At 49.7% G+C, this 22,614-nt stretch overlaps 1 protein-coding gene across 1 annotated transcript; it reads right to left on the reverse strand.

The window, feature by feature from the left end:
• Positions 1-524: 524 nt before the first annotated feature.
• On the reverse strand, positions 525-21,634 carry CDA (cytidine deaminase). The gene is made up of 4 exons (XM_014783940.2): positions 21,436-21,634; positions 10,313-10,424; positions 5,050-5,107; positions 525-1,272 (listed from the first exon to the last, which is right to left on the reverse strand). Exons 1-4 carry the CDS (start codon positions 21,587-21,589, stop codon positions 1,156-1,158), a joined length of 441 nt encoding a protein of 146 aa, XP_014639426.1. The 5' UTR covers positions 21,590-21,634; the 3' UTR covers positions 525-1,155.
• Between the last annotated feature and the right edge of the window lie 980 nt (positions 21,635-22,614).

A 22,614-nucleotide genomic window follows, 5' to 3' on the forward strand; every position in this document is an offset into this window, starting at 1 on the left:
AGTGCTCACGCTCCGCTACTGGCGGCCGGGGTTCGGATCCCGGGTGCGCACCGACGCACTGCTTCTCCGGCCATGCTGAGGCCACGTCCCACATACAGCAACTAGAAGGATGTGCAGCTATGACATACAACTAACTACTGGGGCTTTGGGGGGGAAAAAATTAAAAAAAAAAAAAAAACACCTTAGCACAGTGCATGGCTAAGAACGTGCACTGTTTCTAGAGCATACTGGGAGTTACAAGACCTGGTTTCTGGTCTGAGCTTTGCTGTAGTCCTAGAGCAAGTCACTCAACCTCTTTGAAGCCCAGTGCCTTTATCTGTAAGGCACTTCACAAGTTGTTGAGCACTTTAAATAAAAAATAATCCATGTGAAAGTACTTGGCACACAGTAGGTCCTCAAAGAAACATTTGTTACGCTGTCTAGACAAATTCATGCCCCCTCTTTATACTTTGGAGTCTCTCAGACACAGCCATGGGGGTGGACAGCGTCCAGTGCTCAGATCTGTACTGAGCCTAAAAGAGACTCTAGAAATGGCGATTGGCAGTTAGGCCCAGCCCCGCAGCGCCTCCCATCTGGAGAACACAGGGGCAGGACGCCTAAAGACTCAGCTTTCTACCCCAAAGGTGACACAGTTCCAAAATGCCCATTTCCTCCCCCAGCAGAAAGTGTCCAAGTCTTTCTACAAAGACAAATCACCCTGTCCCTCCTAAGAGCTGCGAGCAGTGATAGAGACACAGAGCAAGACACACTGTCCCGAATCAGGATGTTCTGTGACTATTATAATTAGAAAAGTCACTCAGAACAGGAGAGAACCTTGGGACGGCTGATGGGGAGGCAGTCCAGACTTGGCTGGAATTTTGAGGGCTCGCAGGAAGGAAAGGAGAGGGTGGGGTGCTCTTTTCCTGGGAAGGACAAAGTGGGTTACAAGGAGGGTGGGGAGGCCAGAGGGAAACCCTTTATCACTTCAGAGGAAGACCGTGGTGCCTGAGTGTAATTTGGAAAAGTCATCTCTGCTCAGCCCCTGTAGGGTTGGGGCCCATTTGACAGATGTCCCCAGGTCAGTGAGACCATCTTCATGAAGTGCTCCAGGTGGCTGTCCCCTTAAGCACAGGTTGGGAAGCCAGGATCTCCCAGGTGGCGGATGTTCTCCGACCTTCACTGGATCTTCTGCAGGTCATCAGGACCGAAGGAGTCAGGCAGCAGCTCCTGGACTGTCTTGACAACATACGTGCCATCCAGCTTGGTCATGTAGACATCCCAATTGGTGCCAAACTAGAAAAGAGGCAAAGGCAGCGTGAGGGAGGCAGTGTGGCCGAGGGGTTAGGACTGACCTGGGTTTGAGTCTGGCTCTCCCTCTTACTGTCTAATGTTCCTCTCGGTGCCTCCGTTTCCTCATCTGTTAAACGGGGATGACAATAATCACACCTGGCTCATAGAGCTTGAGGGAGGAGCCAATGAAAGAATGCACGTTAAGCATTTAGCAGAGTGCTTGGCATATTGTTAATGGGCAGTAAACGCTCCATTCTGTGATTAAGGACTCACCTAGGGCTTTATAAGAACAATATCCAACTCCTGGGGCCAGACTCCTCCCATGACAAAAAAACAACTAATGTTCGCTCTCCTTGCAGCATTGCGTTTACTTCTCACAACCAGAAGTTGCACGCCTGCCTCATCACACACCGGATACTGCACACGCGTGATTTCATTGTCTACCCTTCGAGGCAGGGGCTATTTTGATCCCCATTTTACTGATGAGAAAACTGAGGCTTAGAAGGGTAGTCAGCAAAGCAGAGATTTTAGCCCAAATCTGTCTCCCCATCTTTCTCTTACACTGTCAGGAGCTACCACTTGCTGCAGGATCTTGGGCAAATGATTAAACTCTTTGGGGCTCAGTGTCTTGATCTGTGAAATGGTTTTCGAGACAGAAGAATGTACTGGCAAGAAGCTAGGTGGAGAGTTGTCAGCTGTTGTGTAATGAAAGGAGTCCTGGAGTTGGACTCAACAGATCCAGGCTCTATCCGGCAGGTGTGGTGCAAGTTAGAGATGATGGGCAGGGCAGAAAGCACCGGTCCAGCAGTAATAGTCGGTACTCACTTAACGGAGGCCATTCTTAGTGACCGTTTGGTTGCCAGTGACTGCTCAGGTCTGCAGCCTGCTGTCCTTCCACGCTTCGACCTGAATCACCAAGTTATTACCAGGCACAATCCGTCTTCTCGCTTTTTTAAAACTACTGTTTTAAGGAAGGAGATTTTTTGGCTTGGCCGGCTCTGCCTGAGGGTATGAAGTTGTGTCGAGGCGAGTTTACGCGCCACCTCCGTGGCCCCCAAACCTCATTTCTTATTATTTGCTTTTTTTTTTTTTTCCGTTTTGCCTCTTTCCTTCAACTTTTTCACTTGACTTCTCTCGTTTGCCAACATCTAACTTTGGAGAAAACAGCAATGAGCAATTGGACCTCGGGAGCCAGGGAGGTGGTGTCCTGATGTGGTTTCCTTATGGCCTTAGACATGCCCTGGAGCTGGGCAGCCATGTCTGCCCCTCTGAAGTGATGTGAAGTCCATATTGTGAATTCAGTGCCTTCATGGTGGCATTTTTCATTTGATTTGGGAAATGAGTTTTGCTAACTGTGTCTGGTTTGCAGTCCCGGCAGGAAGCAGAAGGAAGATGGAGATGTTTGCATGGTTGACGGATGCTTTGAAACCCCAAGGCACAAAAGCAAAATTGATACAGCCCCCTCTCCTCCCAAATTGAAACAGTTCCGAAAGCGGAGGCCCCCATGGAGCAAGCAGCTCCTATTCTGCAAAGCATCATTATGTCTCCTCCATGGCTGAAAATAATTTGTCCCATTTACAGAACCATAACAGCAGGGAGGCAGCCGTGAGGAGTGTGGCCTTTGCAGTCAGCCTGAACTGGCCATGAATGCCAGCTCATCATCGACTGGCTATGTGGCTTCTGCAGGTCATTTCACTTCTCCGAGAAATGGGGATAATGACATACACTTCCCTTATAGGCTCGGGGTGAGGATTAAACGAGATGCTCTATTTAGAGGGGCTAATGATGTCACATCACATCTCAAGGACCTGTGGGATTCTCCAAGCTGGTGGCTTTAAATTTTGGGACGCGGGAGGACAGAGACCTCTCTCAGAGTCCACGAAAGCTACTGACATGACCCTGTCCCAAATGTACACACACATCAAAAAGTTCCACTAAGCCCAGATTAAGAACTCATGATGGAATCCACCCTTCTGTTTTTAGAGTGGAAAAATTCGGGCTTTCCAACAAGATGATTTTTGTTAAAAGAACATCAGATCACTGAAGTTGCTTCTTAAAAACATCCAATGGCTTCTCTTTATTCTTCTTTTCCCAACTTTTTTTTATGTGGTAAAATACACAGATTTGTCATTTAAACCATTTTGAAGAGTACAATTCAGTTCCCTTCATTCTTTTTTTTTTTTTTTTGTGAGAAAGATCAGCCCTGAGCTAACATCAGATGCCAATCCTCCTCTTTTTTGCTGAGGAAGACTGGCGCTGGGCTAACATCTGTGCCCATCTTCCTCCACTTTATACAGGACGCCGCCACAGCATGGCCTGACAAGCGGTGCGCTGGTGCACGCCCAGATCCGAACCTGCGAACCCCGGGCCGCCGCAGCGGAGCACACGCACTTAACCGCCGCACCACTGGGCCGGCCCCCAGTTCCCTTTATTCTTAGAATAAAATATACCTTCCATCCCATGGCCTACAAGGCCATGTGTGATGGGGTCCCTGCCCACCTCCCTGACTTCATGTCCTGTTGCTTTTCCCCCTCACTCACCACGTTCGAGCCTCTCTGGCCTTCTGCGACTTATCAAACCCACCAAGTGTATGGGCACTAAACTTTCTGGTTCCTCTGCGGGGAAATCCTCTCTAGACCTTTGTCTGCCTCATTTTTCTCATTATTTATATCTCTACTCAAACGTCATCTTCAAATAAAGGCCTTCCTAGCTGTCTAAAGTAGGGGTTGGCAAACTTTGTTCTGTAAAGGGCCAGATAGCAAATATTTTAGGCCTTGTGGGCCACATGGTCTGCTGTTGTAGGGCCAAAGCAGCCACAGGCAAAATGTGAACAAACGGATGTGGCTGTGTGCCAATAAAACTTTATTTACAATATGGAAATTAATAAAAGAAACCTGAACTAAATTGGAGTCAGGAAGGCCTGTAGGGGGGGTGCTTTCACGGGCTATCATACATCTTCAATTACACCAAACAGGAAGAGGTGGACCCTTGCATCTCGGTCGGGAAGTAAAACTACTTTACTACTGAAGGAAAATTTCTCTCCCCACCCGGCAACAGCCCAGCCAATGAGAAACGCCGCAGCTCAGCCAATGAGGAGCCGCTGCCGTCCTGAACTGTTACTTTCCCCCAATGGACTTTCCTTTAGAACAGCCCCTCCCTACTCCCCCTTTTGCTCTACAGAGGCAGCTCCCTTATTTGCTGGAGTTGCCTATGGTTTGCTATACCATGCACATCCCGAATTGCAATTCTTTTGACTATTCCCAAATAAATTCATTTTGAGATAAAATAACAGGCAAATTTGCTTTTTAAGTGGACAACGAGAAGCAGCAGGCTGAAGCCAGTTTGCTGACCTCTGACCCTGATCTAGCGTATCACTCACTGCCCCTTCTGTCACTCTTGACTCCTTTTTCTGCTTTCTTTTTCAGTAGCCCTCATCACTCTCAGAAACTCTACTGCTTACTTATTTTGTTCCTGGCTTATTGTCAGTCTCCTGCACTAGACTATAAGCTCTGTGAGGGCAGGGCCTGACCTGTCTTTTCACTGTGTCTCGCAGAGCTAGCTCGGTGTCTAGCACACAGAGCAGACACTCAGTAAGTATTTGTTGAATGGAAGAATAATTTCCGGTGATTCAGGCAAGCTTGGGAAGGCTTTAGAGGTCGGCCACTGTAGCAATTAGAACAGTAGCTGTGGCTCCTGGTTGGCAGCCTGGCTGTGCTCCCATAGCCTGGGAAAGCAGGGAGGCATCCATTTACATTCCAGAAAGAAAGAGACGCTGCTTACCTCTCTCATCACTTGTCTGCAGGCCCCACACGGTGAGATAAAATCATCTTGCAAGTCACTGGGGAAGTAGAGAATCAAACATGGATCAGTCTCTCCTGAGGCATGAGGACAATTGCTAGGATTCAGGCCCCGAGTCATGCCCCGCTCCAGCTGATGTCAAACCCCATCGGGCAGTTCCTGAGTCACAGACGCGCTGTGTCCTAGAGGCTCAGGAGAAGCACGTGGCAGCTCTCCACATTTCCAAGAGGGAAGGCCATGGGCAGGAATGCTGTTTTCATTAGCGTGTTCCATAAACGGTAGTGACCACTTACTGTCACCCACACCCCAGGGACACAAAGGTTAAGGAGAATTTGTGTCTGGCCTTCAAGAGATTGCTCAGCCCAGTGGGCAACATAGAAAACTAGATGTTATCATTTTAAACACAATGCAATAAGGAGGCACGGTAAGAGGGAGACGATCCCTGCCCACAGAGTGAGAGAGAATGTTTATGGAGCAGGTGGCATGTGGCCCCGTCTTTGGAGGAAGTGTAGAGTTTATAAGTCACCATTGGTGAGCAACTATTATGCTCCAAGCTCTGTACCAGGCACTCGATATATATTATTTCATTTAATTCTCAGCACAACCTGAGTATCAGAATGATCATTTTACCTGTGAGGAAACAGGTTCAGTGAGATGAAGTAGCAGAGGTGCTATTCTGAAGCCCCAGGTTTTTCTGTGTTGCAGGAAAGGGAAATAGTATGTGCAAAGGCCTTGAGGCATGAAGAATAAGGTACATGTGAATCAAAGAGAAAACTGGGCTCCTTGCATCTGAGAAAGCCTGGAGAAGAGAAGCTTACAGCTGAGAGGTTGTTTCTGAGAATTCAGGCACCTCTAGGCAGGCCTCCAGCTCTGAGCAGCGGGAAGGACGGTGCTTAAAGAAAGTGGATTTAGGGGCCGGCCCGGTGGCGCTAAGCAGTTAAGCGCGCGCGCTCCGCTGTAGTGGCCCGGGGTTCGCTGGTTCAGATCCCGGGCGCGCACTGATGCACCCCTTGTCAAGCCATGCTGTGGCGGCGTCCCATATAAAGTAGAGGAGAATGGGCACGGATGTAGCCCAGGGCCAGTCTTCCCCAGCAAAAAAAGAGGAGGATTAGCAGATCTTAGCTCAGGGCTGATCTTCCTCACAAATAAAAAAAAAAAGAAAAAGAAAGTGGATTTAACTGTAGGAACCTCCAAGCCTGCTGGAGCACCAGAGGTTAAGCCAGCAGCCTCCATCATCCTTACTTTCCTAGACCCACAGCTCTGTAGTATCTCTGGAAAAATACAGCATTTAAATTTTGGTTCTTGTTCAGTTCCTCCTCTTGCTAACTATGTGTGACTTTGACCAAGTCATATTAAGTCACGCAAAGCTCATTTTTTTGCCTATAAAATGTGGAGAATCATGTCATCTACTTTGTAGGAATGCTAGAAGATAAAATGAGATAAGGTGTACGAAGGGCTTTGTAAATTTTAGAATGCTGTAGACATATTGTTATTGCCTATACTAACTACTGGGCACTTATCCCTTTACATAGGTAAGCTCTGTCAAAATTTTTGTACCTTATCATATACAGTTTTATTATATACTGCTTGTTCTCGGTACTATTTTATAATTCATTTATCTTATTAATATTAATAATAATTATCACATTGTTTAATATGTGCGTAGAATGTGCCAGGCATCCTGCAAAGCACTTTACATGCATGATCTCATTTTAATTAACAAATATTTATTGAGCATCTACTATATGCCCAGCACTGTGGGTGCTGGGGATACAGCAATGAACAAACAGATGAAATTCATTGCATGCAGGAGTTTTCGGCTGGTGAGGGGAGCCAGACAACCAACCAACGAACCAACCACGTATGAAGTGGAGGTATAGACAGATGCTATGAATTGACTAAAGGAGCTGAGGGGAGACAGAGTGAGGGGGGGCTATTTTATTTAATCCTCATAACTCCCTTTTGTATGTGGGGGTCCAGTCAAAGAATGGTTCTGCTCCATGGAAAGGTGGGGTCCTCTCTGAGCACACTCTCAGCTTCAGAACAAAAACCCACGGGAACATGAGAAGGTGGGGACCCCTGCCCAGGATGTCCACTGAGCCAAATTAACTCTTGTGATGACCAGGTGACAGATGTTACAGCCAGAGCCTCTCATTAGCTCTGTGGAGTTGGACTCTGAGTTATTTTTTACTTCGTTCCACGCATATTGACTGAGAGCCTGCTCTGTGCTAGGCAGGCGTGGGGAAGGAGCAACAAAGACCAAGCAGGGAATCCCTGCTTTCAGGGACCTTACGGTCTGGAAGGGGAGATAAAATCTGCCTGTAAATGCCATAACACAGGCAGATTGTGGTTAGGACCATGGGAGAGGTGCTCTGAGTGAAATTCAGCCTCCCTTCCTTGGGCTGTAAGGCCTTGTATGATCTGGCCCCTGCCAAGCTCACCACTTCCTTTCCCAGTCATTTGACATTCATGGCTAACTACCCAATGGATGGCTCCTTGGACAAGATGAACTGCTGCATTAGGGTTTTCAAGTTTGGGGGTGGGGGGTAGTGAACATGCACTCCCCTGGGAAGTTGGATTTGGCCTAGGGTTCAACCACCAAAAGTTACAAGATGGGGCATCCAGGCAGCATAGCTCTGAGAACCGGGAGGCAGCCCCATAATAATAAAGGCTTACACTTACATTGCACTTCTCTGTGCCAGGCACTGTGCTAAGGACCTTATGTGCGTTAACTCATTTCATCTCCTAACAACCCTATAAGGCAGGGGAATGTAGGTATTTTTGTTATCCACATGTTAGAGATCAGAAAAGGTGACGTGACCTGCCCAAGGTCACAGAGCTGGTAAATGGCAGAAGGGGATCTGAACACAGGACTCTGCCTTTGGTAGTTTTGCAGCTTACAGAAGTAATAATGATAACTTTAAAACAAGAGTTTTAATTATTGCGTACTCTGTGCCAGGAGCGTTACAGAAATCATTTCCTGAGTCCTCGCCACAGCTCCATGGGTAAGCGTTACTCTCCTCCACTTTACAGATGAAAAGCCAGGCTCAGAGAGTTGCAGCGACATGCTCCATAGTAGAGCATAGTGGGGGCCCACAGAGGAGCAGGATTTGAAACGAGGCCTCACCAACCCCGGAGCCAGGGCTCTTAGCCGTTACTCAACATTGCTGCCACAAGTAAGAGTTAAACGCTTGGAAGGAGATGCATCCCAGACCATGCTGGGAGCATCAGGACATTCCCTCCATGCTTCTCTCTTTCTCCCTCACCCCCGCCCTTTACTCTCCCACCTTCTGCTGGGGATTGATAGCTTCCTGTGGCTTGTGCGTCATGACCTTGGTCACACACTGAGGCCATGCTTATCAGACTCCACCAGCTGGGACCCCAGCAGGACAAGCTAATCTTCCGGTTAGCAAAATCCCGTCCTGGGCTCTGCAGTCTCCTTACAGATCTCGAAGGGGCTCTCTTAGACTGTTCACACCCATCAGTGTTAACAAGGGAGACCGCACTCCCTTCCATCCTCTAAACCCACGCTCTCAATTTAACAAATCATTAGAGCAATAATGACTGCATTTCTGGCTCGGGGATGCCGGTGCAGGCTGAATACCCGGAGGAGAGCAATTGAATGCTGGAAAAATGCAGGTTTTGTGTAAATAAGGACATTTGCTAATCATCGTTAGCAATACCCCGTCATGTTTAAAAGTAGATAATGACCAAGAGAAAAAGCCTTTCATTTGGAACATTCTAAACAGAACAAGGCTACCGCGCATTATTCTTTTGTTGACTTTGGCCTGTTTTTCCCCAGAATATCATTATTTTCTTGGATCAGCTTTGAGATTGAGTTATTCCTCCCCTCCTTTTTCTTGTAAAGTGTAATTCACATCCCGATCTTTGCTCATCTGCACAAAATGTTCCCAGCACGGCCTCGTTTATTTCTCCTACAGCTGAAGGGAAGCCAGGACAGACCTCGGTCACAGGGAGGGCTCTCAGAAGCTGGGGCCCTTCTCCATAAGCGAACCCTTGGCTCCAATTACTCAGGACAAAACCTTCAATAGGCTGGTCCACCTCGGGGCCAGATCGAGGCAAAATTTAGGATCTTGTAAAAGAAATGGGGGCTCATTTCTGTCATCCAGCCCCATCGGCCTCTGCTGCTTGCATTTCTGCCATAAAGGTCCTGCAGCTCGACTACAGCAAAGAGATAACTCACTCCTAGGACCTGACCCACGCGCTCAGATGTGCTGACAGACCAAGATTTGGTCAGTCATGCCATCTCTTCCTGGGTGGGTTAAACATTTCCCATGTCATTTTCCCTGCACCATTAACTTGCTAAGAAAACTCTCAGACAATGCAAAGGTACACACAAGAGCAATGCACCATTAAATAAGAGGTGTGATGGGGTCCGAATTAGTGAAAGAGTCCATTCACATGCTCGAATCCTGAAGCCATTGAGTCTGGGTCCAGAGCCAACGAGACCTCAAGGAGCTCCCTTTGAGGGTACCCACGTGAGAACTTGGATGGTGACGTTTGGGGCATGGAGAGAGTGTTGTTTAGTGTTCTCGTTCAGCCAGAACCTGGGTGGGATGGCATGAGTTTGAACCATAACCTGGGTTTACCTGGCTGTCACCCCCCAGCTCGTCTTTGTATTCTAGTTCTTGGCACTAGAGGTGACTGACACTGAGTGCAGGAGTCAGCTCGCCTACAGAAGGGTCCCAGCATCAGTTTGATGAGAGAGGGAAGAGTGTTTGATTTCCTGGCACAGCATGGTACAGTGGAATGAGCCTGGAGTGAGATTCTAGAGATCTGATTTTGTCCCGGCTCTGCCACTAACTCCCACGAATGTTGCTCAGCCTCTCTGGGCCTCAGTTTCTTCAGCTGTAAAACAGAGGCCAGGGAGTCTGTACCAGGTGATTTTTAGGTCCTTCCAGCTTTAGGTTTCTATGCTGCCTTTCTTAGTATCTCGTAAGGATTCCGTTGTACTTTGTGCTGTTATTAGAACAAGAACACACCCGCCCTTGTCTTAAAGTTGCCTTGGTTATCTACCTGCTCTGTAGGCTCACCAAGGGCAGAGTCTATTTCTTGTTTTTTTCCTTATCCTCAGCACTCAGCCCAGAGTCCTGTACAGTGCCTGGCACGTAGGAAGTGCAGAATAAACATACGTTAGATGAATGAATGGGTGAATAATAGGTGTGTGGTTGATGTTGGCTGAACAGAAGAATGGATATTGCTGCGACCTGCCTTTCCCACTCACCTGGCGATGGCAATTGCCTTGAAGTCTTTGTACCCTTCGGAGACGGCCTTCTGGATAGCGTTCCGTTCAGCACAGATGCCCAGCGGGTAGCAGGCGTTTTCTATGTTGCACCCTAGGAGAGGATAGCCTAGTGAATAGAACAACTTCCTGTTGCATGTGTTGAGTAAGAGGCTTGCGCCATTCCAGTGCAGGGAGGGACCTGTTGCCCTGAACAAGGTGGGGAGAAGGAGAAGGCAATTTGACTCAGAGCATTGGGAGACTCTGTGACCCACTGGTGCCCTGGCCCTTCCCAAGAACTGCCTTCTCTCATCACTTGCCCAATGCCGCCATCTTGAAGCACAGCCTGGGAGCAGGGGCAGCGTAACACGGCAGATGAACGCAGCCTCATCTCCCCAGGGGAGGTCAAGGCCAAGGGAGATGCTGAGGCTTAAGAAGGTGAGCAGAGCCCCCAGCACTGAATCTAAGAGACAGAAGCCAGAGGGTGGGTTGGGGGGGCCTCCTGATTCAAAGATTGGGCCTGGGCAAAACTTTTGGTGCTGGTTACCAGCTATCAGAGTTCAACCAGGGTTCTATGGAAATTATTGTTCAAAACAAACTATCAAAGCCAACAAACTAACAAAAGAAAAATGTGCAAGCTTTGCAAAAGATGTCTGTGATTGCACAAGCCTTAAGGCTTGGGAGGTAGGCTTCTTAGGTGGCACAGCTCACAACAAGGGCATCCTCCCATGTCCCTCTCAGGGGTGTCCCTGGGGGACAGTGTGCAAGGCCTGCTCCCGGGAGACAAAACATTGGCACAGCCAAATTGGTTGACTAAGAAACTCCCCATTTGCGGGGAGGGGAGGCTGTGAACAAATGGCTGTGGTTGCTGGGCCTTCCACTGGCCATCAGGTTGTCCTATACGATCGATGTCACTCTTCGCAGCTTGCCTTTCTCCCTGAGGCAGAGATATTAATTGTTCCCCAGTATTCATTTTCTCCTTCTTCCTTTAAGTAATACAAGTGACCCTCATTCCAATATGGCGGATCACATGGCCACTCAGCCGGAGACTATATTTCCCAGACTCCCTTGCTGCACAGTGTGACCATGTGGTTAAGTTTGGCCAACATATGGTCCAAAGAGATGCGGGAAATTTCTGGATCACATTTTTTGTAAAGAGATTGCTTGACCTCTACTTCCTTTCTTGTCCCCTCCACAGGCTGGGATGGGGTGACACCTTTGACCATGTGCTTTCTGGTCATAGGGATGGAGAAGCAACAAGATAGAAGAAACTTGGGATCCTGGTCAACTCATGGAGCAGAGTTGAGCTGCCTTTTGCCCTGGACCAACTGCTTAGTCTGAATTGTTATGTGAGAGAATAAGAGAATTCTCTCCTGTTCGAGTCACTGTATTTGGGGATTTTTGTTATAGTAGCTTAACCTATATCTAACTAATACAGAAATTTATGCTGAAAGTGAGATGCAGGTTTAACAAAGAAATCTAAAATATATGGCCTTGGCCTAGTAGTTGGGCAACAGGAAAGAAGATACAGATATGGCAGGGTGGAAAGCCGATGGCCCTTGCTACTCTGGCAGATTATTTCGTAAAGCTTTACCCTGCGATAATCTGGAAGGCAGACTATATTACCTACCATTAGGATTTTTCTACCTGGCAATGGGAATCAACTCTGTGGCAAAGATCTGAATAAGAGTGTCATCTTCCCACCCAGCCTTTTGTTTCTGATGGCTCAATGTAGCCACCATTAAAATGAGGCAGCAGGGCTGGGCTGGGCGGGGAAGCCAGTTAGTGAAAAAGGAGAGTTGGCAGGGTTGTCAACTACGTCCAGAAAGGATCTTTGGGTGTGGTACTCCTGTATGAAAGTGATTGGAAGCAAAGAGACCAGAAGGTTTCTAAGTTTTTGATATTTTGGATAGCCAAAGAAGCCAAAAGTCTGGCCCACAAAAGCCTGTGATTGTTCAGTCCCTAAAGAAACCTCTGGGCCCCCACCACTCCATCATCAGAAGTGAGCTGAGAGAGCCGTGTGCCCTAAGGAGGGCGTTCTCTCCAACACCCACGCAGATGTGCGGCTGAGGATGATAACGGTCAAGGAAGAAGCTCCCAGAGGGCCAAGCCAGGAGCACCAGCGGACAGTGGACAAGGGGGTTACCCCAGAGCAGAAAAGGGAGGCAGAGTGTACCCCAGAGCAGGGAGTCTTCACACTTTGAGTCCGGCACGTGTGATAACTGCTTGGTGGTGGCCGCGGTGTGTTCCCTGTTCTTCCCTTTTCCTAATGGGGGATTTGATGACTATTACCCTTTCCAACTCCGAGTTGTATGTTGCAGGAGTGGGTGTGAAGTGGCGGGTGGATGATTATTTTTTAGTTTTCGGGCCACTAGACCAGCAGGGCCACATCTGGACCCAAGGAAGAGGACTGTGTGCTACCGTGAGATCCTGCTCTTAGAGCTGGAGCAGTGACTTGGGGTTGCCTTCTCGGGGGGGGGGGGGGGGGGGGGGAGTGGGGCCTACGTGTGGGAAGAAGAACGTGCACGGATATTTACAGGCCACAGGAGGGCCTGTGGCAAAGACTGTTCCCAGTGTTCACTCTCCCAATAGGATCCACTGGAGTTTAGCTGGGCACATGGCTACCCGGCTGGAGACTACATTTCCCAGCCTCCCTGGAAGCGTGTAGTCCTGTAGTTTTAGCCAACGGGATGTGAATGGAAGTGAGGGGTGCAACTTCTAGATGACATTTTTATGGGAACATTGCTTGCCCCTCACTTCATCATTCCCTTTCCCAGGGGCTGGAACATGGATGTGTGCCAGTTTTGAACATGTGGATGAGGACTCTAGGGATGACAAGACATCAAGACAGAAGGAATCTGATCTCCTGAACAACCTTGCAGAGCAGAACAGTCCGTAAGCCCGGACTCCAGCCCTCCCCTGGTCCGTTAGATGAGAGAAGCAAGCAGCCATCTCGTTCGAGTCACTGCATTTGTATTTGTTTCACCGACTCAGTCCGTTCCTTACCTATCCCACTCTCTTTTTCTACATCTGAGCTTTCACTGTGATTATGCAGTATTTTGTTCCTCCTGTATTTACCAAATTTGGAAATTGTTTGGTCATTCTCTCCTCATACATTTTTCTCACGTATTTTTCTGCCCCTTCACACTTCATCGACATGTGAGGAGGAGGGGTTAAATGAATCATTTAACCCATTGACCGTTACCGTGGTTCTCAGGATCACAGACGTTCATGTCCCACGGATGGAGAGGAATGGATGTCACTAGACAGCCTCCCCCGGGGCTGGGCGCCTTCGCTGCAAGTCACTGCTGCGGTGAGGGAGTGTGTTGACTAACAGGCCGTGTGGTGTTAGGTGGGGACAGGTTTGGAATTCTACTTTTGGGAAGAAGGGCGGGTGTGTATTGAGGGTACCAAAGAGCAGACTATACTGAGCATTTATTGTTTTGATAATTGAGCACTTTTTCCTCCTTTTTTCTGGGGACTGAGCCTCCCCTCACTCCTCAGCATGTAGTTCAAATGGGACCGGCCACCTTTTCTCACACGACCTTGTTATTGGTCTAAGGATGAGCACCTGACCCACACTGGGCCAATCAGAGTTGAGCACCTGACCCACACTGGGCCAATCAGAGTTCTTCTCTGTGCAGGAACTTCAGCTCATCTCTGAGACGAAGATGCGGACCTGGGCTCTGCTGATGGGCTGGTTTCCGCTCATTATGGAGGAGACCATTAGGAGACAATGAAACGGACGTTCAGAAGAACAGATGGGAGATGAGTTGAGAGATGGCCAGAAAAGTCTGGCCTGGTGCCAGTTGTCCCTGAGGCCTGGCCACACCCCAGCTCGTCCAATTCACTCTCCTTTTGTCTAAAATGGTTCATGTGCGTTTCTATCGCTTGCAACCGTGCGGAAATCAGTTAACATGGTTGGGATATAGGACAGCGAGCGATCAGCGAGTTGCAACCCTGGAAGTGTGGTTAACATTTATTGACCACCCACTTTGGCTGAGCATTTGTTCATATCCACGTGTGAGTTACAGTAGCTGGAATAACTGGCCCCTTATTGCTCAGCCTCTCTGCTGGGTCAATGAAAAGTTAAATGAATAAATGAATACATCTCTCTTGCTCCCCACCTAGGCTCCCCAGCTAGGTTCCTGATGCTCCTCTGAAATGACTTCCTTTAAACGCATCCCTGCCAGCGCAGCCACACCTGCCTCTCCCACCTTTGCTGACCTTTGACCTCGCTGCATTTGACATCTGCCTCGCCCAGATTTTTACTTTTTTTATGGAGGTGAAATTGATTTATTGCCTCTCCCAGATTAGGATCCCTGCCAGCCTTGCTTCCCACTTTCCATCTAGCAATCCTCCCAGCCCTGCCTCGTCCCTGATTCAGGGACACTTTCCCTATTAAATGTGATTCCTATAAATCTTGGGTTTTGCTGAGGAGCTATTAAAGCAAATTGGCAAATTGCAGAAGGCCCAGTCTCTCAGGACGATTGCCTGCATCTGCGTTTGAAGTTCAGCATGGCCTCACGTGGAGAAATCTTCCTTTACTGTGGGTAAAATTTCAATGGGTAAGTTAACAAGAGAGATAGAATGTTTCAGAAGGGAGCGCACTCACATACCCCACTGTCAGACAGAGCTTTGTAGAAAGAGCCCCTGGTGCTGTTCTGCCCTGAGACCCTTTGTCCTGCTGGCTCTGAGAGTTTGGGAAAGGGACTGAACCTCCTCAAGGCTCAGTGTCCTGATTTGTGAGATGTCAGTGGCAGTGCCTTCCTCAGAGGCCCCTAGTGAGAATGAGTTGAGATCATGCATGGAAAGCAATTAGCACCAAGCCTGCACAGAGCAAGCATTCAGCAGCTGCTAAGTGCTCTTCTTGATTGCATGGAAGTCAGGGCTTTGGCGGCGGTAGGCCTGTGTGACTGAGCTTCTGCACCTGCTAGACAAGGTGTGACAGTGGCCTTCTTCTGTCCTTCAGGTACTTTGAAATCCTTTCCAGGACTACATGGCCCTATGTAATATGGTGTGAACCTGATACCTCTTGGACCTCATCTCCATTTGCTCTCCAGGCCCATTGGCCTTGCAGCTGTTCCCAAGGGTGCCTAGTATGCTCCTGCCACAGGGCCTTTGCACTGGCTGTTCCCACTGCCTGGAATTCTCTTGTTTTTATATGCACATGGCTGGCTCTACTCAGGTCTCTGCTCAAATGTCACCTACTCAGAGAAGCCTTCTGTGATTGCCCTATCTAAAATTGCTTCCTTCTCTCACCGCCTCTCTCTCAATCCATTTATCCTGCTTTAATTTTCTTCATAGTACTTAGTTTTCTGAAATATATGTCTTTATTATCTAAGTCCCCCATTATAGTGTAAACTTCCTGAAGGCAGGCACTTTGTCTGTGTTGTACATTGCTGTATGCCCAGGGCCTGGACCAGTGAGGCAGTGAGGCTCTCAGTTACTTATTATCAAATGAGTGGAATTTCCCACTTCAGTGCTAGAGCTCTGAGATGCAAAGGAATAACTGTATTTCGGGCATCTCGCATGTTCAAGTGTGCTTAAAAAACAAAAGAAAAAAAGAGGAAGGAAGTCCTTGGCCATGAACTGTAATCCGGAAAGGTCAGACGATTTTGTTTTGCTTCCCCAAGCTCGGAAAACAGGCCGTCACCTCTCTAGGCAAACCAACTCTGTTCCTGGTATTGCTTTCCCTTCCTCCGAAACACATACGAGGCGGGCTGGGATGGTGCCAAGTGAGGAATCCGTAATTATAAGATTCGACCAAATAATACTATGATGATAGTGCTATTATTACTAATTGCTTTCTTTTATTCTTTTCTTTAATTGCTTTTATCTGCCAAGCGCTCCATGGAACACTTTATGTGCATTATGTCATTAATCCTTTTAACAACTCTGTAAGGCAGATACCATTATAACCCCATTCTGCATAAAGTAAGAGCTGAGGCTGGTGGTGGGGACCCAGGACTCACATCCTAGCCTGCCAGATACAAAGGACTGCCCTGTTTCTCTATGGCGTTTCAAGGCCATGTTTGGAGGTGGTTTGGTAATTAAGGCAGTGCTGGGACTGGATGGCATCAAGACATCAGCAAGGAAAAAAGTTCACAAAGAGGTGATTCGGACCCAGTCACCCAGAGAAGAGAGCAGTGCAGGGGAGCGCGGTCCCCACCCTGTACCCACTCTCTCTTCGGAGGGATCTTAAGATTAGAGCAGTAATTCTCACATTCAAGCACGTGGGCATCAGAATCTTCTGGAGGGCTTCTTAGAACAGATTTCTGAGCCCTACCCCTGGAGTTTCTGCTTCAGCAGGTCTGGGTTGGAGTCCAAGAATTCCCATTTCTAACAAGTTCCCAGGAGATGCTGAGGCTGTGGGTCTGGGACCACATTTGAGAATCACTGGACTAGAGAAATGTCATGTCCATGTGCTTGAGGAAATACTACACTCTCTCCGTCTCCCTGCCCCCCTGCCCACCGCAAATGCAACGCAGTTTCACCTATGCATGTATTCTAACTCAGCTCTAGAGTCAGGGGTCTTAGTGAAGCTCATCTTGGTAATGAGCCACTTTTGAGTGACAGTGGAGAGGACCAGTGGATGAGCCCGGCGTGTGGCAGGTGGGCAGGGCTGTAAGGAGAGGCAGCTGGTCTGGGAAGCCTGCTTTGACTCACTTGGAAGTGCTGTGGGTGGGGCTGGGGGGCCTGCAGTAGGTCAACCGCTGTGCAGAGGGGCAATATGAAGCACCCAAGAGTGATGTGGAGGAGAAAGGGAGCCCAGGGAGGAATCAGGAGGGCAGGGGCTGACCTGGGGGAAGACGGATGAAGAGTCAGATTGAAGGTTTAAGCCAAAGCGAGCTGGATTCAGTGATTAGACCGGACGTCCTTAAGTGTCTTTTTTATGTGGTTTGTTCCTCCCAGAATTCATTACAGCTGATCCAGTAAAGTGGCTTTTTCCCTAGATGGCAATGGCACATATAAAGTGCCGAAGCCCCTCTAGAGAGAGGAGGAAAGGGAGAGATAGACCACTGTCCCAAGGGCATAAGCTGAAGAGGAGAAACTCCCTCATCGCTTGGGTGGTGCCAGCAAAGAATGGTCCTCCATGATTCTCCTCCACCCATCTCCCACCCGGCATTCCACAAACACGGGCTGAGCGCTGCCACGTGGGAGGCCCTGAGTGACTCCGTTTCCCCTGCCCAGTCCCCCTCCTATCCCATCTTAAAGCTTTTCTTCATGTCCTCACCTCACCCAGCTCCTCTCTCTGGCTCTCCTCACAGCAATCACAGAAGGTAACTGTTGTAGTTATGAATTACCATCCTGGTGGCCCATCTGCGTGGGGCACAAGGGCCTGGCCAGGGTTGGGGTTAATAGAGGGAAAACGATCATTATTACGAGATCATGACAACAAGGCTGTCCCTGCAGCCAGACTTGCTTTTGAATCGGACGGAACACCAGCTGGCTCTGATGGGGGAAACTCCATGAGGCAGGTCTTTGTGCAGCTGGAGAAAGTCACAGAACTGGGCAGACCTGCCCCGCTATAAGCTATAAACTCACAGTGTCTAAATTCCCCTGTGCCCTCTCTGTCTCCTAATGTCTCTGATTCACCCCATGATGCCCTATCCGGTTTCCGGTTTCCTCTGGCGGGTCAAGCTCCCCTGCTCTCCAAGCCCCGCCTTCTGCCATGTACCCTCCCTTCCATCTCAATAAGAAGATCAAGGATTCTGGGGAAGGCCCTCCATTTGTTCCCCCTCCTCAGCATGACTCTCTCTGCCCGCTTCCGCGTGTCCACCCTGCAGCAAGGGGCAGCAGAAAGAACATGGCACTTGGAATCAGATCAAACTGAGCCTCAGTTATCTCGTTTATAAAATTTGGTGTGTTTGGCAATGTGTTTGGTCTGCTTGGCACCTCCACACCCCTTCTTGTGGTAACAGACCCCCACACCCCCATCTAGGAGGGATCTGTGAATCAGCTGGACCAATCCCACTACCCCATCGTGACAACAGTGATTGGCCCGGGGACACGCACATGCAATCAGAGCCCTTCCCTGGAATTTGTCCATCTCCACTGCACTTGTGTTCCCGGATGCCTGGAGAAAGCCCACTTGCAGGATAAGAGAAAGAAACCAGTGCTCAGAAGGATAAGGAAGGGTGTGGTGACATTTGAGTTCCTGGATCCAGCTGTCCCTGAGACAAGATCTACCCTTGCCCATTATGGTTCTGGTTGGTTTCTGTCATTTACAACTGAACGCGCTCTGACTAATGCATGTGACCCTCATTGTCCCTCCTCATGTGGTGGCTGTGAGATTACAAGAGATCTTCCATACCGAGTGCTTAGTGAGTGCTCAATCCATCGTGTCTATGAATGTTGCTGTTGGTCCCTGCCCATCATGCCCCCAGCGTAATCCAGCTCTGCCTTCAGCTTCCCACCTCGGTCCGTGCCTCATCACCCCCCCGGCCTACCTCACTGGAAGTCCTAGAACCATATTCCTTTCCTTTATTTCTAATACTGCCAATCCCAGGCCCGGTCCATTTGTCCCACACAATATCTCTGAGATCTTTCCTTGCTCTTCATTCCACCTGCTACTGTTCTAGTCCAAGCCGCTCATTCACGCGTTCACCGAAGCTTAACTGAGGATGTATTACAGGCCAGGAAATGCGCTGGCACAGGGGACAGGTCAGCGAACAAGACAGACATGGTCCCCCTGACACTCTTCCCTCTGCCCCAGCGCTCCTTGAGTACCTGTCAGACTAATTGTCCTCAAACACCACTTTCACGTTGCTCTTCTTCTTAGTAACGTTCCTGGGCTCTCTACTTCCTACCTCATCAAATCTCAATGTCTCTGTTTGGCCTTCAAAAGGCCTCCACAATCCGCTTCCCCCTCATCGTCATCATCATCATCATCGTCCAAGTAGAAGCAGCCATCATATGTGACCGTCTTACTGTGGGCCAGAAACCGTGCCAGTCCCTTCACAGGCATTAGCTCCTATAAAGCCTCACAACCAGGCACGAGACTCAGCATTTTCAGTGACTGATGCAGCACAGGCTCCAAGCGTCAGGGGGGACCCTGGCTGCCACGCCAGGCCACGCAAACCTGCTCTGTTCACAGCCATCCTGAAAAGCGGGCGTAATGATCCTCCGTTTGCTCACGTGTAAGCTGAGACTCAGAAGGGTCAAGGGTCTTGCCCAGGGTCACATAGCTGATAAACAGCAGCACCAGTATTCAAACCCAGGAGCCTCTAACTCCCGAGCTTCACCCCATCTCACAGGGCCTCCCTGAATCCACACTGCACAACCCTTTCTCTGGGGACACCAGGTCCTTCTCTGCAATTTAAATAGGCTTCACTCCTGCTCACTTCATTCATTCACTCCTATAATCATTGGCTGAGGATCCCACTTTGAGCTATGGACTGTGCAAGAGGAGGGGACCTCCTTAAGGGCAGGGACTATGTCATTTCTGCTGTGATATCCCCAGAACCTGGTACGTTACCTAGCACATAATTGGTGCTCGGCAAATATTTGTGGAATGAATGAATCAATGCAAGGATGGGCAGGGCCCCTTCCTGTATACCGTCTGGAGGAGATGTGGAGGCATTGGGAAGAATCAGTAGCTGATTCCATGTTCATGGCCCTGGAGCCGTGGGGCAGCGTGGGTTGCAATGTTTAATACCTGTCTGAGCCACCAGGCCAGGCCTGAACTTCCACATGAGACTCAGAGATCCTTTGTTCCCCTCAGAGGAGCAGACTTCGGAGTCAGAGGAGCCCTGGGTTTGAATCCCAGTTCTGTGATCTTGCGAGTTAACCTCTTGGAGCCTCTTTCCTTCTCTGCAAAGTGGGGATGTAATAACCACCTTGCGGGGTTCTAAGGCTTAGATGGGTAACATTAGGCACGTTCCTTTCATGTATTAGGACTCACTCAAGGTTCCTTCTCCTGCTCAAAGATGTTTAAAACCCGGGTGACTCATGAAACTGACAGAACCTCAAAAGACAAGAGATAACATGAACATCAAGGAGAGCTATAGAAGGGGAGGCGGGGGCCCCAGCGGACTCACAGCTGAGTGGTGGTGGGGGCGAGTGGCTCACACCTGGCCCAGGGTGCTGGGGGTTACCAATTCGATGCACACATGCGAGTCTTTGCTCCTTTAACTACCTGCTGCCAAGCAGAGGGGGAGTTCTAGGCAGCAGGACTCGGTGCTCCCATCCGTCCCTCTGTGCCAATTCTCATCTGCTCTGGGGTGGTGGTGGGAATGAGAGGCGTGGGGAGGGGCTTGGCTTCCCTGCCACCTCCACAGCATGTTCCCCACTGTCCTGAAATAGAATGCCCCTTAACTTAGCAAAAACAAGTGTGAAATTTTGTCCAAGTGAGCTTGTTTATAAAACCAACAAACCAAAGAAAAGTTGCTTAGGAACAGATTTGTGCTGACTCGGATTCCTGTCCCCCCCTCCCCAGGCTGGCACTCATTGCTGGTCACCCAAACCCAGCCTGGCTTCTTTCCTCCAAGACTCTCTGCAAGGCCCGCACCCCACAAACAAGTCACTTGACCTGGATTCCGGGCTTTCTCCATCCCTTAGCATGGTGGGTGACGGGAAAAAGCAGGGTTTTGGGGACCCCAGCCCTGGCTTCCACCACCAGCGCCCCGTGTGGCCTTCAGCAAGTCATGTCATCTCTCTGAGCCTCAGTTTCTTCATTGAAAAATGGGCATAACACCTAGGTCAGTGGGTTGGAGGTGAGGACTTGCTGATAGAACTTGTGGGAGCCTTAGAGGGTCCAGACACAGAGGAGGGCTCAGAAACTATTAACCCTCTTCCTCCCCGCACACGAGGACTGCGGATGCCTCCCCTCCAGCTTCCTTCCTCATCCCACCCTCGCTTCCCAGTCCTCCAAGAATTGAAAGCCCCTAGATTTAAGCAGTAGATGAGTTTTTGGGGCTCCTTTACACCTTCAATCCCGCAGTCTGGGCCAGTGGGCAGGGCAGGGGCGAGTGGCAGCGTTACAGGGGATGCTCAGGGAGGAGGGGACAGAGCTGCTCTCTTCTCTGCCTGTGCCTTCCGTGTGTCCTTCCCACTTGTCCGCTTGTCCTCTGACTTCCCCATCCAGGCTGCCAGGGATGGGGCCCCCTGGCGCCCGCCCTTACCCGAGAAGATCCTCCCGTCCCGAGTGAGGAGGGCGGCCCCCACAGGGAAGTGACTGTAGGGGCAGTAGGCTGACTTCTTGGCCTCCTGGGAGGAGAGCAGCAGCTGCTGGACCTGCTCGGGCTCCAGGGTGCAGGCGGGACGCTCCTGGGCCATGTCGGTTCCTGGGCTGTGGAGGAGAGGAAACAAGCTCGCCGTCTGCCTGAGCTGGGCCCCACTAAGACGGCAGCTCCTCCCCCCCCGGGTGTGTCCCTGCGGAGGGGCTGCCAGATGCCCGCCTGCGGGGATGCTGGGCGGGGCCAGCTCAGGGAGAGGAGCGTCCAGTAGTTCGGAGTCAGAGGGTGTGGTGTGTCAGGCTGAGCTAGTGTGCGTCCAGCATGGAAGGATGTGTGCTTCACACTCTCCCTTGGGACCACTCACACTGCTGCCTCACTGATGGGTGAGTGGGTCAGGGGACGGGTGCCACCATGCCGGGGGTGACTGTGGACACACACTCCTCAGAGGAGATGCTGTTGGGCGGGTCAGCATGAGGTCTAGGAAGTCCCAGCTCCAAGGGCTGAAACTCTCTGTTGAATGACTTCTTCTCTCTGTCACTGAGGGAAGGAGTGAGGCTGAAAGGGAGGGGCTGGGGCAGCCACATTCTTGAGACACGTAGTGTGAGTGCAGCAATAAGATTGAGGAGCTTTCTTATTTCACCCGTTCTCCTTCCAACTCCTCGCTGCCTCAACACAGAACTGAAAAAGTACCTCAGCTGGAGGGAACTTCAGAGATCATCTACCGGGGCCTTCTCCTGTTTTTGTTGGCAGAATGAACACTGGGTTGGTGGTAAAAGAAATGGATTTGCATCCTGGCTCCACCATTTTCCACATGTGTAATGGGTGGCAAGTTACGTGACCTCTCTAAGCCAGTTTCCTGGTCTCTGCAGTGGGGATAGCGTTAATCTCTGTGCTACGTCCTCAGATCACAGAAGAGCTTGAGTGTGGGGGTTTGGTAGATCCTAGTTTGAATTCCAGTTCTGCCATTTATTAGCTGTATGACCTTGCGGAGGTCATACCACCCCTCTAAGCCTCAGTTTCCTCACCTGTAAAGTGGGTGCACTAATGGTATTTCACAGAGTTGTTGTGAGGATCGAATGAGGTAATGTGCGTACAGTGCCTATGGTTGGAGGATCCTGTGACATC

This window comes from Ceratotherium simum, chromosome 22 (genome assembly GCF_057802395.1).
Source record: "Ceratotherium simum simum isolate JZ-2026a chromosome 22, ASM5780239v1, whole genome shotgun sequence".
In the NCBI taxonomy this organism is placed as follows: Eukaryota; Metazoa; Chordata; class Mammalia; order Perissodactyla; family Rhinocerotidae; genus Ceratotherium; species Ceratotherium simum.

What these genes read in the sequence shown, in the direction of transcription:
- CDA (XM_014783940.2), bottom strand. Translation starts at nt 21,589, where the DNA reads ATGGCCCAGGAGCGTCCCGCCTGCACCCTGGAGCCCGAGCAGGTCCAG. An exon ending in GGACGGGAGGATCTTCTCGG is followed by an intron (nt 10,425 to 21,435) that starts GTAAGGGCGGGC and finishes ATCCTCTCCTAG; the next exon opens with GGTGCAACATAGAAAACGCC. An exon ending in GCAGACAAGTGATGAGAGAG is followed by an intron (nt 1,273 to 5,049) that starts GTAAGCAGCGTC and finishes CCTCTTTTCTAG; the next exon opens with TTTGGCACCAATTGGGATGT.